Genomic DNA, 17083 nt, shown 5'->3' on the forward strand with positions numbered 1-17083 from the left:
GGAAAGGACCTAAAGTCCAGACCGCTATCCGTTAATTAACTCAGTCCAGTAGTTTCTAGACATCCTTTCAGGGTCTGAGTACCCCCTTTTGTGCTCCAGTTTTCGAGTCGGTTTCCTGGGTCGGTACCGGCGGGCCACTACCCTGTCCCAGTACACCACGGTTCCACCGAGCCGTCTTTCCGGCTCCTGCAGGCAGAGGCATCTTATACCTCCTAGCCCAAGGTACCAGGGCTCCTACCCTGGCACCTGTCAGTCCGTCACAGGCCTGTCACATAGGCCTGTCCTCCTCCACTAACAGACTCCCAGACTAAACTGCACTGTGTTTCCTGCCTCAGGCTCTCTGAACTCCTCGGTAGATGTGTCCAACCGCTTGGCTCTGCCCCCTGGTGTGTCCATCCAGCCCTGAAGGAGGTTACCAGGGTTTACTTGGTTGGCTGGTGTTACCTAGCGAGGGGACTGGTGTTGTGCGGGGCTCTATCTGTGACTACCTGGCTTGTCCAGGGCATCACAGGTGCAGTACTCAGTGGTGCCTGACCAGGTCAGGGGCACCACATTCCCCCTTAGTTATCATCAGCACGTCCTCGGGCTGCAAAGACAACAAAATTCTAACTTTTCAATGCAAAACTTTAAAACAACTTTGCCACACATGGGTGGCATTCACATAAAAACATTTAAAACATTATAAAACATTATACCAGGTACCACCTTGCACCACCCTCCACCCACAAGTCCGTAACCCACCCAAAAACCTCTCAGGAGGCAGGTCACCGGTCCATTTGGCAACCAGGTCTGGGCCAGCTCTATCCCAGCCTTTCCTCCAATCTTCCTCTCCTAAGGATGGTGGTTAAAGGTAGGCCCCATAAACAGGCGTACCCGCTTCTGCGTGGGGGAGAGCCAGGCCCCATAAACAGGCATGCTTCCTTGTCGTTGGCGAGCCAGGCCCCATAAACAGGCATGCTCTTGGCTTTTGGACAGCAGCTCCATCAACAGGCATGCATCCTGGTGGTGCAGAGCCAGGCCCCACAAAGAGGCGTGCTCTGGGTTGGTACCTCTGGGGTAACTTCTTACACTGTGAGAGTTTGTGGTTATAGCCAGTTCACAACCTAAGGGGTACTTTGCACGCTGCCACATCGCTAGCCAATGATAGCGATGCCAAGCGCGATAGTACCCGCCTGTTACGAGGGGGACCCGGGGAAGCGTGCCAAGATGGGAAATGGACTGCTTCCGCCGGTCAAGGTCCACTGTGCGGTGTAAGGGACCGCCGCTATGGTGGGTGAAGAGTTAGCGGGTTGCTGCTAGCGATCGTCTGGAATGTCACAGACGATCTATGTACACCGATCTGCCCTAACCCGTGAGGGTTGTATGGCACAGATCTCACGGCTCGGTGTACCTGTTGCACGGGGAAGCACAGAGGTGCCCACGCACGTGTGCCAGTGGAAGTCACGAGAATATGGCACGAGGGTAGCACAGAGGTGCCCACGCACGTGTGCTTTCAATAACCAGGTGAGTCCAATGGAGACTTGAGGAGCTCACCTGGGACAGGAACACGGCCTGTTGACGGGGGTACTGCCGGAGCAGCAAGCCATGAACACGGCCTGCAAACGAGGTACTGCCGGAGCAGCGAGGGCCAAGCCCACAAGAGACAGTAATGCCTGAGCAGTGGCGTGGCAGCACGCTGCCAGACATCCAAACATAGAAGGACGGTCGCGCGCCGCCATGATGGCAGGGGGAGCTTTTAAGGAGGTGCAGCTCCACCCGAGGGCGGGCGCGAGGCGGAGATGACGGACTTGACCCAATCAGGGTCCACGACGTCCCAGCCTGGCCAGTCAGGATTCACCACGTCACCAGCCTTGTCATCAAGCCGTGTGACGTCAGTGAGCGAATCAGGACCCACCACGCATTGCACATGCTCACCCTCCTGCCTCTGGGAAATAGAGGCGGGATCCTCGGTCTCACAATGTGCAGAGATAACGGGAATCTCACTGCTTCCCTGAGCAGTAAACCTCTGCACATTGCGCAGCCTCGCAGACCTTCGGGGCCGCTGAGCAGGAGAGTCTGTGGCAGGCCAGGAATGGGAGACCGCTTCACTCCTTGTAACAGGAGAACCGCTAGGTGTCACCCTTCTGCTGCCTCTCTGAGAAGGTATCTCCTGCACACTGCGCAGTCTGGCAGACCTTCGGCGCTGCTGAGCAGGAGTGCTCGTGGCAGGCAAGGAATGGGAGACTGCCTCAGTCCTTGCCTCAGAAGAGCCACGAGATGTAACATTACCCCCCCGTCTAGGCCCCCCCCCTGTCCGTGCTCGAAGGCTGCTATCAAACCCGGGGCGCGGATATGATCCTCCAACTCCCAGGATCTATGCTCCGGACCACGGCCGGCCCACTCCACGAGGTAGTACCTCTTGCCCTGTATGACTTTTGTCTCCACAAGTTTTGCCACCTCAGGGTCGTCGGACGGGGAGTCGGTTTGAGCCGGCAGGGACCCCGAGAATTTATTAAGTCGTACGGGTTTCAGGAGGGACACGTGAAAGGTGTTGGCTATAGCCCAGCGTGGAGGGAGCTGGAGTCGATATGCCACTGGGTTTACCTGCTGTAGTACTTTAAACGGACCCAGATACCTAGGGGCGAACTTGGCTGCCTGTACCCGTAGGTTAACATTCTTAGAGGACAGCCATACTAGGTCACCAGGGGCAAAGGATGGTGCAGGGCGGCGGCGAACATCAGCCGTTGTCACCATCCGGTCTTTAGCCCTTTTAAGAGCCTCTTGGGTGTCATCCCAGATCTCCCGGGCCTTGGTCGCCCAATCCTCCACTCTAGTATCGGGTGACGTAATGGGCATCGGAACCGGGATTCTGGGATGTTGTCCGTTATTGAGTAGGAACGGAGTCTGGCCAGAGGATTCATGGACCGAATTGTTAATGGCAAATTCGGCCCAAGGAAGGAGGTTAGCCCAGTTGTCGTGGTGCGCGGATATAAAATGGCGGAGGTAAGTTACCAAGGTCTGATTAGTCCTCTCCACTAGTCCATTGGTCTCGGGATGGTATGCGGAGGAGATGTTCAGCTCTATCTGCAGGAGCTTACAGAGCTCTCTCCAGAAGCGAGACGCGAACTGGGGACCCCGGTCGCTCACCACCTTGTCAGGCATGCCATGCAACCTAAATACATGCCGAATGAACAAGGTGGCGAGAGCACGTGACGTCGGGAGTCGTGGGAGAGGCACCAAGTGGACCATTTTAGAGAAGTGGTCCGTGATGACCCATACGACCCTGTGCCCTGCTGACTTGGGCAGATCTCCCAGGAAGTCCATCCCTACCACTTCCCAGGGACGATCCGGCACTGGCAGTGGGTGAAGAAGACCTGCCGGTCTCTGCCGGGACGTCTTATTCCGAGCATACGACATACAGGCTCCCACATATTCCTGTATGTCCTGGGGTAGTCTCGGCCACCAATAATGCCTGGTCACCAGGTCTCTGGTCCTTTTGACCCCGAAGTGACCCCCGACCTTGGAGGCATGGGCCCACGATAGCACCTCGTTCCGTAGTTCAGGGGGAACGAGGGTTTTGCCAGGTGGCACCTGGTCCAAAGAAGTGGGAGTGACCATCCTCAAGCTGTCCGGGGGTAGTATAAGACGAGGCTCCTCCTCGTCCTCCTCCAACACAACCATACAACGTGACAAGGCATCGGCCCGTACGTTCTTCTCACCGGCCAGGTGGCGGATAATAAAGCGGAACCGGGAGAAGAATAAAGACCAACGGGCCTGCCTTGGGTTCAGGCGTTGTGCTGTCTGGAGGTATGTGAGGTTTTTGTGGTCAGAAAAAACCTCAAATGGATGCTTCGCACCCTCCAGGAGATGCCGCCATTCCTGGAATGCTAGTTTCATCGCCAGTAACTCCCTATCCCCTATGGAGTAGTTCCTCTCGGCCGGAGAAAAGGTCTTGGAGAAAAAGAAACACGGATGTTTCCTTCCTCGTTCGTTTTTCTGGTACAGGACTGCACCTGCACCAACCGAAGAGGCGTCTACCTCCAGTAGGAAGGGTTTGGAGATGTCTGGACGATGAAGGATGGGAGCTCTGGAGAAGTGAGTTTTGAGAGTGTGAAATGCCTCTACCGTTTCCCGTGTCCATGCTTTGGGATTAGCGCCCTTGCGGGTAAGGGCAATGATGGGTGCTGCCACCGTCGAGAAGTTGGGAATGAACTGGCGATAATAATTGATAAACCCCAAGAATCGCTGGATCGCCTTCAGCGAGCGGGGCTCAGGCCAGTTCATCACTGTCTCCAACTTCCCCGGATCCATTGCTAACCCCTGACTGGACACTATGTACCCCAGGAACGGCAAGGATTCCTGTTCAAAAACGCACTTTTCCAGCTTAGCATATAACGAATGGGTGCGGAGCCTCTTAAGTACTCGGATGACATCCCTCCGATGGGTGGTAAGATTGGGGGAGAAGATAAGAATGTCATCCAGGTATGCAACCACGGAAAGATACAAATCCCGGAAAATGTCATTCACAAAGTCTTGAAATACGGCGGGGGCATTGCAGAGTCCGAAGGGCATTACTAGATACTCGTAGTGACCGTCCCTGGTGTTAAAGGCGGTCTTCCACTCATCGCCCTTTCGGACTCGCACTAGATTATACGCCCCGCGTAGATCCAGCTTTGTGAAGACCTTTGCCCCGCGGAATCGATCAAATAGCTCAGTAATGAGGGGCAAAGGGTATTTGTTCTTGATTGTGATTGCATTTAATCCCCTGTAATCGATACAGGGGCGCAGATCCCCTTCCTTCTTCTGCACAAAAAAGAACCCTGCACCAGCCGGTGAAATAGACTTGCGAATGAACCCCTTCGCCAGGCTGTCCTGAATATATTTGGACATAGCCTCCGTCTCTGGAGCAGAGAGTGGATACACTCTGCCCCTGGGGGGCTCGGAGCCTGGCTTCAGGTCTATTCGGCAATCATATGGCCGGTGGGGAGGAAGAGTATCTGCGGCCCTTTTGGAAAAGACATCCCTGTAGGCCTCATAAGGTGTCGGTAAACCCGGCCCCTCAGTATTCCCTGAGGACCCAACCGACCTAATGGTAGCGGGTGGTTCGGTAGTCACGAGGTGCTCTCTACAGGATCCTGCCCAGGATGAGATCTCCCCTGTTGCCCAGTTGAGTATAGGAGCATGCTGTCTCAACCAGGGAAGGCCCAGTAGGATCTCATCCGTCCCCCCTGGAAGCACCAGGAAGGACACCTGCTCATGGTGTCACGGTGGTACATCCATCCTGAGAGGGATGGTGATCTGGGTGATAGGATCGAGTAGTATGGACCCGTCGACTACCCGGACCCTGAGTGGCTTGGGCAACAGAACCAGGGGAACTGAGTATCGGGTTGCCAGGGAGGTCGAGATGAAATTGCCTTCAGCGCCTGAGTCCAAGCAAGCCAGGACAGAGAAGAGAGTAGTGCCGAACTGCAACTGGGCGCTGATAGTCAACCTAGAGGGAGAAGTAGCGTCTAGAGTCCCCCCTCTGATAGAAACTAGACGCTGTCTTTTCCCGACGGTTTGGGACATAGGGTAGCTATGTGTCCCCTCTGCCCACAGGAAAAGCAGATGACACAAGACCGAGAACCTGGGGCAGAGGAGACCACCTTGGACACCTCCATTGACTCCACGGAGTCGCCTACAGGACTGGCTGGGGGACCTGTCTGATGGAAGATGGGAGTCAGACGCTTTTTAGGCCGAGAAGACGTGGGTGCTGAAGAGACCTCGAGCCTTCGCTCCGCCTGGCGGATGTCGATGCGAGAGGCAACCTGAATCAAGGACTCTAAAGTGGCAGGCACCTCACGTGTGGCCAGTGCGTCTTTGACAAACCCTGCCAGGCCCTCCAAAAACACAGGGACAAGGACCTTATCCGGCCAGTCCAGCTCTGCGGCCAGTGTCCTAAAGTGTACAGCAAAGTCCCCGACTGAAGCAGACCCTTGCCGAAGTCGTAGGAGGCGCAGCGCGGAATCGTGGGTGACTTGAGGCCCGAGGAACACCATTCTCATGGCCCCAAGATAAGCTGCTAAGTTATTCACCACACGATCTCCGCGCTCCCACAACGGCGTGGACCACTTCAGCGCTCTCCCTGTGAGCAGGGACTGGACGAAGGCTACCTTCGCCTTCTCGGTAGCGTAAAGAGTCGCGGACAGCTCTAAGTAGGTGGTAACCTGGTTTATAAACCCACGGCACTCAGAGCTGTTGCCGCTAAAGCGCTCTGGAAGCGCAAGGCGAGGAGACCTTCCACCCAATAGCACAGCCTGGGTAGCCGCCTGGGTGGCGACTGTCGTCAGAGTAGTCTTATCGGAGGAAGACTGCTCCACTGCTGCCAATCGTGACTCCAACTGCTGCACATAACGCAGCAACTGCTGCTGCTCTTCAGCCATAGCCAGACCTTTGGCGCGACCGTAATGTTACGAGGGGGACCCGGGGAAGCGTGCCAAGATGGGAAATGGACTGCTTCCGCCGGTCAAGGTCCACTGTGCGGTGTAAGGGACCGCCGCTATGGTGGGTGAAGAGTGAGCGGGTTGCTGCTAGCGATCGTCTGGAATGTCACAGACGATCTATGTACACCGATCTGCCCTAACCCGTGAGGGTTGTATGGCACAGATCTCACGGCTCGGTGTACCTGTTGCACGGGGAAGCACAGAGGTGCCCACGCACGTGTGCCAGTGGAAGTCACGAGAATATGGCACGAGGGTAGCACAGAGGTGCCCACGCACGTGTGCTTTCAATAACCAGGTGAGTCCAATGGAGACTTGAGGAGCTCACCTGGGACAGGAACACGGCCTGTTGACGGGGGTACTGCCGGAGCAGCAAGGCAGGAACACGGCCTGCAAACGAGGTACTGCCGGAGCAGCAAGGGCCAAGCCCACAAGAGACAGTAATGCCTGAGCAGTGGCGTGGCAGCACGCTGCCAGACATCCAAACATAGAAGGACAGTCGCGTGCCGCCATGATGGCAGGGGGAGCTTTTAAGGAGGTGCAGCTCCACCCGAGGGCGGGCGCGAGGCGGAGATGACGGACTTGACCCAATCAGGGTCCACGACGTCCCAGCCTGGCCAGTCAGGATTCACCACGTCACCAGCCCTGTCATCAAGCCGTGTGACGTCAGTGAGCGAATCAGGACCCACCACGCATTGCACATGCTCACCCTCCTGCCTCTGGGAAATAGAGGCGGGATCCTCGGTCTCACAATGTGCAGAGATAACGGGAATCTCACTGCTTCCCTGAGCAGTAAACCTCTGCACATTGCGCAGCCTCGCAGACCTTCGGGGCCGCTGAGCAGGAGAGTCTGTGGCAGGCCAGGAATGGGAGACCGCTTCACTCCTTGTAACAGGAGAATCACTAGGTGTCACCCTTCTGCTGCCTCTCTGAGAAGGTATCTCCTGCACACTGCGCAGTCTGGCAGACCTTCGGCGCTGCTGAGCAGGAGTGCTCGTGGCAGGCAAGGAATGGGAGACTGCCTCAGTCCTTGCCTCAGGAGAGCCACGAGATGTAACACCCACCCCCATCGCACATCTTGTGATAGCTGCCGTAGCGAACATTATCGCTACGGCATCTTCACACGCACTTACCTGCCCTGCGACGTTGCTCTGGCCGGCGACCCGCCTCCTTCCTATGGGGGCGGGTCGTGTGGCGTCACAGCGATGTCACACAGCAGGCGGCCAATAGAAGCGGAGATAAGCGGGACGTAAACATCCCGCCCCCCTCTTTCCTTCCAAATTGGCGGTGGAGGCAGTTAAGGAGATGTTCCTCGGTCCTGCGAGTTCACACATAGCGATGTGTGCTGCCGCTGGAATGAGGAACAACATCGTATCTCCTATTGGTGCGACATTATGGAAATGTCCGATGCTACACAGATCACCGATTTACGACGCTTTTGCAATCGTTTATCGGCGCATCTAGGCTTTACACGTTGCGACGTCGTTATCGGCGCCGCATGTGCGTCACTTTCGATTTGACCCTGACGATATTGCAGTAGTGATGTCGCAACGTGCAAAGTACCCCTTATGGTCCATTTTCAAAGTGCACAAAAACCAGGTGCAATGAGCAAAAACTTAAGGGTTCTCACAAAAGTATTTGTGGGCGCATTCTTGAACTTTAACGTTGCTTCAACTGGTAACTAACATTGCATACTTAACATTGCAGACTTAAACAGACTTCCTCCTCTCACTGGTGCTTGGCACTGCAGTGCTCTGCTCCTGGAAAGTGGTGTCTTGTACTGTACTTGTGTTGTCATTTGGAACTGTACTTGCGTTGTCATCTGGAATGTACTTGCGTTGTCATCTGAGGTTTCTGCTTGAGCCGCATCTAGTGTATCTGTGTCTGGAATGTTAGCTTGAGAGTCCCTTGGTGGCGGTGACTTTGGGGACCTGGTGGAAACTGCAGGGCTGTAGCTTGAGCTCTTCGGGCGTGGTACCACGTCTAGGGCAAACCAACCCCTTTTACGCTTGTGTCTGGTGTACTCCACGATGTCTCCCATATGTAGGTCTCGACCAGGGTGTCCTCTTGTCAGGTGCGACAGCACATCTCTCCTTGAGACGAATATGCCCTCCTCGATGCCAGCCTCCACGATACAGCCATAGCCGGTACACAGGTTGAACTCTTCTACCACACCACGGTGGATGGAACCTCTGGTCTAGAACCAGGTCTGCCACAGGGACTTCTTCTCTTGCAAATCCCTGGTCTCCACTCTTTTCTTTTTCTGGAGTAGGCTGCACAAGGGGGTGTCTTGCCCTTACACGCCGCTGTCCTCTGCGAGCTGGCCTCTTCATAACCATCATTTGGTGTTCAGCTGGCTCCCAGGTCACATACATACTCGGCATGTAGGCTGTTAACTCTTCCTCGGCAGGGGGTTTTGTAATCTCTTCCCAATGGCGGTGGGACAACAGCGCAACCTCAGGGCCTCCCTCACTTGCAAAGGGTGCTGTGTCCTCCTCCAGCTGTTTGGCGATCGTTGGTTCAGCCTCCATGCTTCCCCTCCTCCCCCTTAGAGGTGCTGAGTACTTCTCCGATTGTTCTAGCAGCAGCTCCGGGGATGAACTTTCATCAGAGGGCTGGGGTGGTGGACCCCTCTCTAGCATAGAGGTTGCTGTGACCACTCCGGGTCCAGATGGCAGCCTGGCGACCAGGTACATGTCCACCAGGGGCGCTGGGAACCGCGTTTTCAAATCCTCCTTTAGTTGAGCCGCCTCTTCGTCCGCTTCTGGCAGGAACCTATGGGCGGCATCCCCAGTCTGCAACTAGGGCGCTGTGACGGCTTCTGGTCTGCAGGCAGGGGCAGAAGGCGTTGCGGCCTGGTCTGGTCTGGCCGGGCGTGGTGTTGCACCGATCACCGCATGGGACGTCGCACCGGGTGTCGTCTTGGGCGTCGCACCAGGTCGGGCAGTGGCTGCGTGGGACTCAGTCAGGGCTGGAACGGAGATCTGCATCAGGGTCGCCATCGCTGAGGATGTCTCCAACTGTGGATGGACCTCTAGGCAGGCCTCGCTGCACCAACAACCGCAGGCCTCAGATTGCCATTATTACTTCTTCCTTCCACGCGGCTATCTCTTGCCGGTTCTGCTCCCCTATTCTGCTGGCGATTCTCCCTACTTCGGCCTCCAGCTCTGCGGTGGTCATCGGCCTGGTCCAGCCTGGCTCCTCGCAGATGCTCGGTGATGGCTCCGTTCTGCCTTGCACGCTGCTCAACCAGGTTCTCTCTCCACACCCTCTCAGTTTCGTTTTCTGCACCCGACTGCAACATTCCTGGCGTTCAGGGTCAGATCCGCGCCCATCTCTCTTCCTCGCGGGGCCAGAGTAGTATTTAGATAAAGAGAGAACAATATGTGTGAAGCCCCTCACCTGTAGCGGTCACTTCAGGGACTTCTCTCCACCCCCAGGGACGCCACAGGGTCTTCACATGTTGGCAATCTTCTGGCAACAGGTATGTCAGGTTCACTTTCATAGGAATCGTGACGCCACTCTCGGTTTTGCGGTCAGGGTGATAGGAGACTGCCACTGCAGTTAAACGAGCGTCTGGGGCTAATGGTACTTGCAGTTAGATGGTGTGGCCTAGTGTCCCCGCCCCCGTCGCAGATGCGATCTCTTGTGATAGCTGCCATAGCGAACATAGCGAGTGTGTCTAGATCCTTTTGAATACAATCTCTTTCCTCTCTAGTATTGGCTACGCCTCCTATCTTAGTATCCTATGCAAATTTTATGAATTTCCCAATAATTCGGTTGTCCAGATCATTTATAAAGATATCAAACAGCATTAGTCTGCACTTAACTGTAAAATGTATTTTTGCTGTTCTTTGAAGCTTTTCGACCCCCCCCCCATCTCAAAGGTGTTTTTTTTGCCTTACGTTTGGCCTCCTATTGAATCCAATGGGGTTTGAAAAGGTTCTAAAAGATTTGAAGTTCAGTTTGGCAAACGTAGTGTTTGTTCGGTAAGGATCAGCAAACCGAACTTTGAATGGAGCCATGCATTATTCTGCTGCAACATGAGATAATAGTCATGGACGAATGGCACAACAATGGAGCTTAGGATCTTGTCACTGTATCTCTGTGCATTCAAAATGACATCAATAAAATGTATCTGTGTTCAATTGTCCATAACATACACCTGCCCATACCATAACCCCACCGCCACCATGGGCCACGCAATTCACAACATTGACATCAGCAAACAGCTCATCCATATGACGCTATACACACAGTCTGCCATCTGCCCTGTACAATGAACACATCCCCATTGTACTAGATGCTATTGGATGTGAGTTTTTGCCAACTCAAGTCGGTTGTGATGACAAAGTGTAGTCAATTGGAGACCCCGAGATTAAATCATGATTTTTCTATACAGAACAGTGCTTTTAAATCTACCATTTTATTATTATTTCTAATATATTATATTACATATATTTCCAGTATGAAATGATATAGTTACATAGTTACTTAGGTTGAAAAAAGACCTAGGTCCATCTAGTTCAACCTTCATTTATCATATCATATGATATCTTCATATCTTTCAACCTTCATATAACCTTCATATCTTTTCTCATTTATGTAGTTTGTCTTCCTGACCCATGACTTATAGACAGACACATATCCTGGCCCACGGAATGCATTTATTGATTGATATTTCATGTTGAATCGCATTGCTTCCTATTTATTCATCTCACTTGTGGTGCAACACATAGTCACTTCCTGATAATGCAACGCATGAACACTACCAGTTTATAGTGCTTGCACATGTGCTATTGATCTCCCCCTTCCAGCCCCCTACTCAGAATTATGGCCCCCACCATCTCCCACTCAGTATTATGGCCCCACCAGCACCCAAATAATACGATGACCCCACCTCAATTACTGACATAAAAAATTCACTACTCATCTCTGTCTATTCCCCCGGCGCACTCCTCCAGTCTATGCAGTGTGATTACTGAGGCTCTATGTTACAGGTTTGATGATCCATCAATCTAATTAATGCGGTCCTGGGGATGCTGATAATGCTGAAATTGTGATGACAGGGGAAGGGCCCTGTGCTGAGCCATGCCAGGCCTCACTGGGGTCTCATAGTGGTCGTGTGGGCCTGGAAGTGGGGATAATCTACAGTTATTTCAGTCGCTTACAAAAATATGTGGAGTCGCCCTTAACGTCATTTTTGTCTACTTTTTTTCCAGATTGTATTGATTGTATCAGCCGTCTTGGAGATTGCTTTGGGAATCGCTCTGATTTTCACCATATACCTTTCAACTTTAATAAGTGGTATTCCTTTTTGGGGACCAATTTTTGTAAGTATCATGAACCATCTAACATGGGGGACCTCTCGAAACTAACAGATTAGCTCATTGGTCTACTTATACTCACTATAAAAAGGAAATGTAGCTCTTTTTAAAGAAATAAAAGGGAATAGGCCTGAAAACCTCATTTTTATTACCTAGGATCTGAAAATAGAGATGTTATTTTCTAGCCAAGTAAAGAAAAGTCCACCTCTCAGCTTAGCTTTAAATGTGTAAGCCTACTGGGGTTTACATGGGTTTTCCAAGTACATTAATAATATGGCCACATGCAGGCAAAGTGATGAAATAAGAAAAGCTCCTATATTTACCTAATATATGCCTTGCAACTCTAGTACCTCAATCTTTTGTAAACTAAGCTACAACAATGATGTGCACATTCATGCAAGGGCGGATATTGACAGTGAAGTTTACAGGACTTGTGACCGGAAGTCAGAAGTTATATCACAAGTTCCCAATGTAAGTCTATGAGAGTCAGAACGAGACTCTCATAGAGATCCCTTTAGTTGTGACCTCCAGATTTCTACAGTAGGGCTGCCGGCAGGTGACAAGTCGCAAGGACCGATCGAAGCTACGTCGACAGGAGAAGCTGACGGAAGGTGAGTATATAACAGAGGTCAGGGAACTTATATTTTAAGTACCATAGAAGCAATGCGGTAAAAAAAGTGGTAGTGCATTAAATGCCATTTTTGCCATATGTAAATTGTATGTTGTAATTGTATCCAGTTGAATGAAAACATGTTAGGTGGGCTGCGCTGCTGCAATAAATCGATTCTTCAACAATGATAGAAATAATTTTTTTATTCACAATGCGTTTCAACAAAAAATCAATACAGTGCGAGAAAAAATTGGATGCCAAACTGACCATCAGTATGGTGTCTGATTTTTACAGATACATTACAATTTTGTAGTATGAGAAACTGTAATAGGTCCTGTATAAGGTTAATAGCTGCTCGGTAAAAAATCGGATTGCATATGGACAGTAGATGGACAGTGCACAGATGAAAAAAAAATCAACACACTTTACTGAATGAGAATGAAACTGATTTTTTACACGTTTATGTGACCCCATCCTAATATTTCAAGTTCAAGCTTACTTCACTGCATTACCCAAGAAGTGAATGTTTTCTCTTTAGTTGGTATTAGAGATGAACAGACCTGTGAAAGTTCAGGTTCGCCGGATTTAGACAGATTTTAGTTAAGTTCGGGACCCGGGCTTGACCTCAGAACCTCATATAAGTTAATGAGGACCGAAACTTCTTTGTTGTGAAATGGCTGTAAAAAGGTTGTAGTAAGGACTAGTGAGCGGCAAAAAGGAACAAAAGGGGGGCATTTGCCTTGCAAACATGTGAATATGGAAAAAAAAATGGCGTGGGCTTCCGCCTACTTTTAATAACTAGCGCAGGTAAAACAGACAGCTGCAACCTTCAGCTGTCTGCTTTACCTTAGCTGATTATCAAAAATCAAGAAATATTAAACTCTGTTTTTTAATTATTTATTTAAATAATAATATTAAGAAAAAAAAACTAAATGTTTTGGGGTCCCCCTTATTTTTGATAACCAGTCAACGTAAAGCAGACAGTTGGGGGCTGGTATTATCAGGGTGGGAAACTCCATGGTTTTTTGGTCCTTCCCAGCCTAAAACTAGCAGCCTACAGTCACCCCAAAATTTGCGCACACATTCAATGCGCCAATTCTGGCAAATTACCCAGCTCTTCCTGATTGTTCTGGTGCATTGACAGTCAGGGTAATCCATGTGGGGTTGATGTCAGTTGTGAATTGACAGCTGACATTAAACCCAGGGGTTAGTAATAGATAGGCATCTATCAGACACCTACATTATTAACCAGGGATTTGAATAAAGACTCCCCCACATGCCTGTTACGTCACCCACTGGAATCCGCTGCAGTGACTTCTGCTCCGGTCGCCAGGCGACGCTGTGTTCCTGCCGTGGATGGTGCTGGTGATGGGAGAGGAGTCGATGCCAGCGGCACCGGTGGGTGCAGGCTCCGATCATCCACTGGGCTGGGTTATCTTGGGATCTGCAGTACCACTGGCTGACTGTGGGTGGCGTGTGTCTTCCAGGTGAAGTTGCCAGCATTCAGCTACAGCCAATGGGAAGACACCACACCCTTCTTAGTTCCCCTCCTGTCTGCTGACCTCTGCCAGAGATAGTTCTGATTTCCTGGCTCCTGATCCGCCCTATTCTGTTTTGTGATTCCTGTGTGCTGACTTCTGCATGTTTTCTGACTACCCTTCTGCCTACTGTTTCTGTACCTCACTGCCTGATCCGGATTGGACCTCTGCTACGTTTTCTGATTACGTCCTTGCCTGCCGATTCTGTCCCTGTTCTGCTATTCCTGGTTTGACCCTGCCTGACGACTACTCTCATCGGACTGCAGCCTTCCACAGGTAGTGATCCCCAGGGCCCTGTGTAATTCCAAATCCTTGTATAGGGGTTAAAGGGTTTCAGGGTTATGGGGGTCTTGCTTGGTGAGTGGCTTCACTCTAGCCTGTCCATTACATCCTATCTGAGTCTGTTGATCCAGGCAGGCATTACAATGCCCTTGTTCACCAACAATTTATTACTTCAAAATAAATCCTGGAAATGCAGACATAATCCAAAGTGTAACGTCCTATGGAGCTTTGTTGTGAGAACTTTCTCAGGACAGCATTCCATAGGCCACTGCCGGTTAGCGGCAGGCTCAAAATTTCTCTTGAGCATCAGAAACTAGACCTCCCAAGAAATGTATCTAGATGTGAGGTGTGCACTTTGAACCCCAGGTGCTTCACAAACTTTTACGACATAAACCGTGAAAATGGAAAAAGTTATTTTTACTACTTAAATGTTGTTTTAGACCCAAATTTTTCACTTTTACAAGAATAGCAGGAGAAAATTATAAAATGTGCTGTGCAATTTCTCCTGAGTATGCTGATATCCCATATGTGTCGAGCTCTGACAGAAAGCAGTGACATTTTGGAGTGCAGATTTTGATGAAATTCTCTGCAGGTGTCATGTCGCATTTGGCGAGCCTTTGATGTGGCTAAACAGTGGAAACCCTCAATATGTGACCCTATTCTGCAAATTAGAGTCCGCCAAGGAATTTATCTAGATGTGTGGTGAGCACCTTGAACCCACATGTGCTTCACAGAATTTTAAAATGCAGAACTGTGAAAATGATAAAAAATTGATTTTACCCACACAAATTTTGTTTTAGTCCAATGTTTTTTATTGTCACATATATAGCAAGAGAAATTGAACCCCAAAATGTGTTGGGCAATTTCTCCTGACTATGCTGATAATCCATATGTGTTGGGAACTACTGTTTGGACAAACTGTTGAGCTCTGAAAGGAGAATTATGTTTCTGAACCCAGGGTTTGATGGAATATCTATGGGCATCATGTCGCATTTGGAAAGTTCTTGAGGTGCCAAAGTAGTAGAAACCTCCCTACAAGTGTCCTTATTGTAGCACCGACCTCCATAGTGCACTGGTGCTCCACAGCATCATAGCGCCATGTCCCTGCTCCCTCCTTTTTCCTGAACAGCCATCCTCATGCTGCGCAGTCCTCTGCTTATCTGCATGGCTGTCCACATGTAGAGTCTTTCTCTGCATTCCAATATGGCCATCCTCGTGTTGCCTATTCCTTGGTTCACCCCCGCCCCCCATAGTCCTCTGTGTCCCTTCACTGCCATCTACATGTAGTGCGGTCCCCGGCTCATCTTCCCCATGGATGCCCATGTGTGTGTCTGGCCTCAACTCCTGCCATGCTCCGCAAGGTTTTCTGGTCTCACTCTCCAGCCTAGGGTGCATGTGCATGCTTCTTGTTCCTTTTAAGAGGAAGCATACGTGCCTTGCTAAGGTGTCCCCAGCTTATCACTGGGAGGCACCAGGTACTCAAGTCTCTGTTCCCTGATGGGAGGGCCAAGAGCAATGCATTAGAATTTGATCCTAGCCTGTGTGTTGGTCCTGTCTGTCTCCTCTGGTCTCCCAGCCTCCATCGCCAGTCTTGCATGCAACCAGTTCTTCTCTGCTGTGTCTGTCCTGTCTATGTCCTTGGACCTGTCTGTTACCTGGTACCAGCCTGTATCATGCCCGCCTGCACTTGTCATGTTGTCTGCCTCAGTATTCCTGGCTGCACCTGTATACGATGTTCTGCGCCTGATGGCCCATTCCTGGTGATCCATGCCTGATGACCTGGACCCTGATGACTGAAATACCTCCTGAGGTCCTGTCCCGGTTGCATCTGTGTCCGATGTTCTGTGCCTGATGTTCCATGCCTGGTGACGTGTGCTGGAAGTTCTGCACCTGCCTGTACCCTTTCTACCTGTTCCCTTCCCTGTGTTCCTGTTGTGCCCTGTTTGTCCTGCCAGCCCAGTTTGTCCTGCCTGTGCTCGCCCTGCCTGTTCTGTCCATTACTTGACCCGGTCCTGCTGTCTCCGTACTCTGCTAGGCTGCCCAGTTACTGCCCTGTCATGATTGTCTCCCTGCATGTTGAGACTAGTGACAGCCTTTGGACTGGAGCCTTTCATCTGGTTCTTTTCATTGAAATGGGTATTCATTTCTCTTGGCACTGAAGTGGTTAAGTGCCAGTTTTGCTATTGGAGCTTTTGCAATTTGCAGTTTCTTGCCGAGTGATCAGCTACCCTTACTAAGTAGTCACACCCTTAAGCTTTAAATAGTGGTGTATCCCAGCATTCCCTGCTGAAGATACATATTAATTTGTGTCCATTGAGAAAGGTTTGCAGCACAAGTTTCCTTAGCTCAGGCTATATCCTTTTTTTTGTTAAATTTCCCCCTGTTTGTCTTTACTTCCCTGGTGTGTTGTTGGTGCGGCGGTGAGGTCTAGTGAACCCCACCTGCCCCTCACTAGTAAGAGTTACTATAGGGACTTGCAAAGGCTCCAGGTTCCTGTTCGGAGACAGCTGCAGAGACTGATGAAAAGAGAACATTTTGCGGCTCTGGCCGAAACACTCTAGCGAAATGCGTTGAGGTGCAGGGCGGTCTGATCTGGGACATATACTGTGTGCAGAATTATTAGGCAAATGAGTATTTTAATCACATAATACTTTTTATACATGTTGTCCTACTCCAAGCTGTATAGGCTTGACAGCCAACTACCAATTAAGAAAATCAGGTGATGTGCATCTCTGTAATGAGGAGGGGTGTGGTGTAATGACATCAACACCCTATATAAGGTGTGCTTAATTATTAGGCAACTTCCTTTCCTTTGGCAAAATGGGTCAGAAGAGAGATTTAACGGGCTCTGAAAAGTCCAAAATTGTG

The 17083-nt window shown here is 50.8% G+C and overlaps 1 protein-coding gene across 3 annotated transcripts in view; it reads left to right on the forward strand.

Moving 5' to 3' along the window:
• Positions 1 to 17083, forward strand: part of LOC142309910 (membrane-spanning 4-domains subfamily A member 4A-like) — a 163356-nt gene that overhangs the window by 91652 nt on the left and 54621 nt on the right. For all 3 annotated transcript variants that reach the window (XM_075347372.1, XM_075347374.1, XM_075347375.1), the window contains exon 3: positions 11681 to 11791. In XM_075347372.1, the coding sequence (XP_075203487.1) occupies positions 11681 to 11791 (111 nt within the window). The remainder of the gene's footprint in view (positions 1 to 11680; positions 11792 to 17083) is intronic.

This window comes from Anomaloglossus baeobatrachus, chromosome 5 (genome assembly GCF_048569485.1).
Source record: "Anomaloglossus baeobatrachus isolate aAnoBae1 chromosome 5, aAnoBae1.hap1, whole genome shotgun sequence".
NCBI lineage: Eukaryota > Metazoa > Chordata > Amphibia > Anura > Aromobatidae > Anomaloglossus > Anomaloglossus baeobatrachus.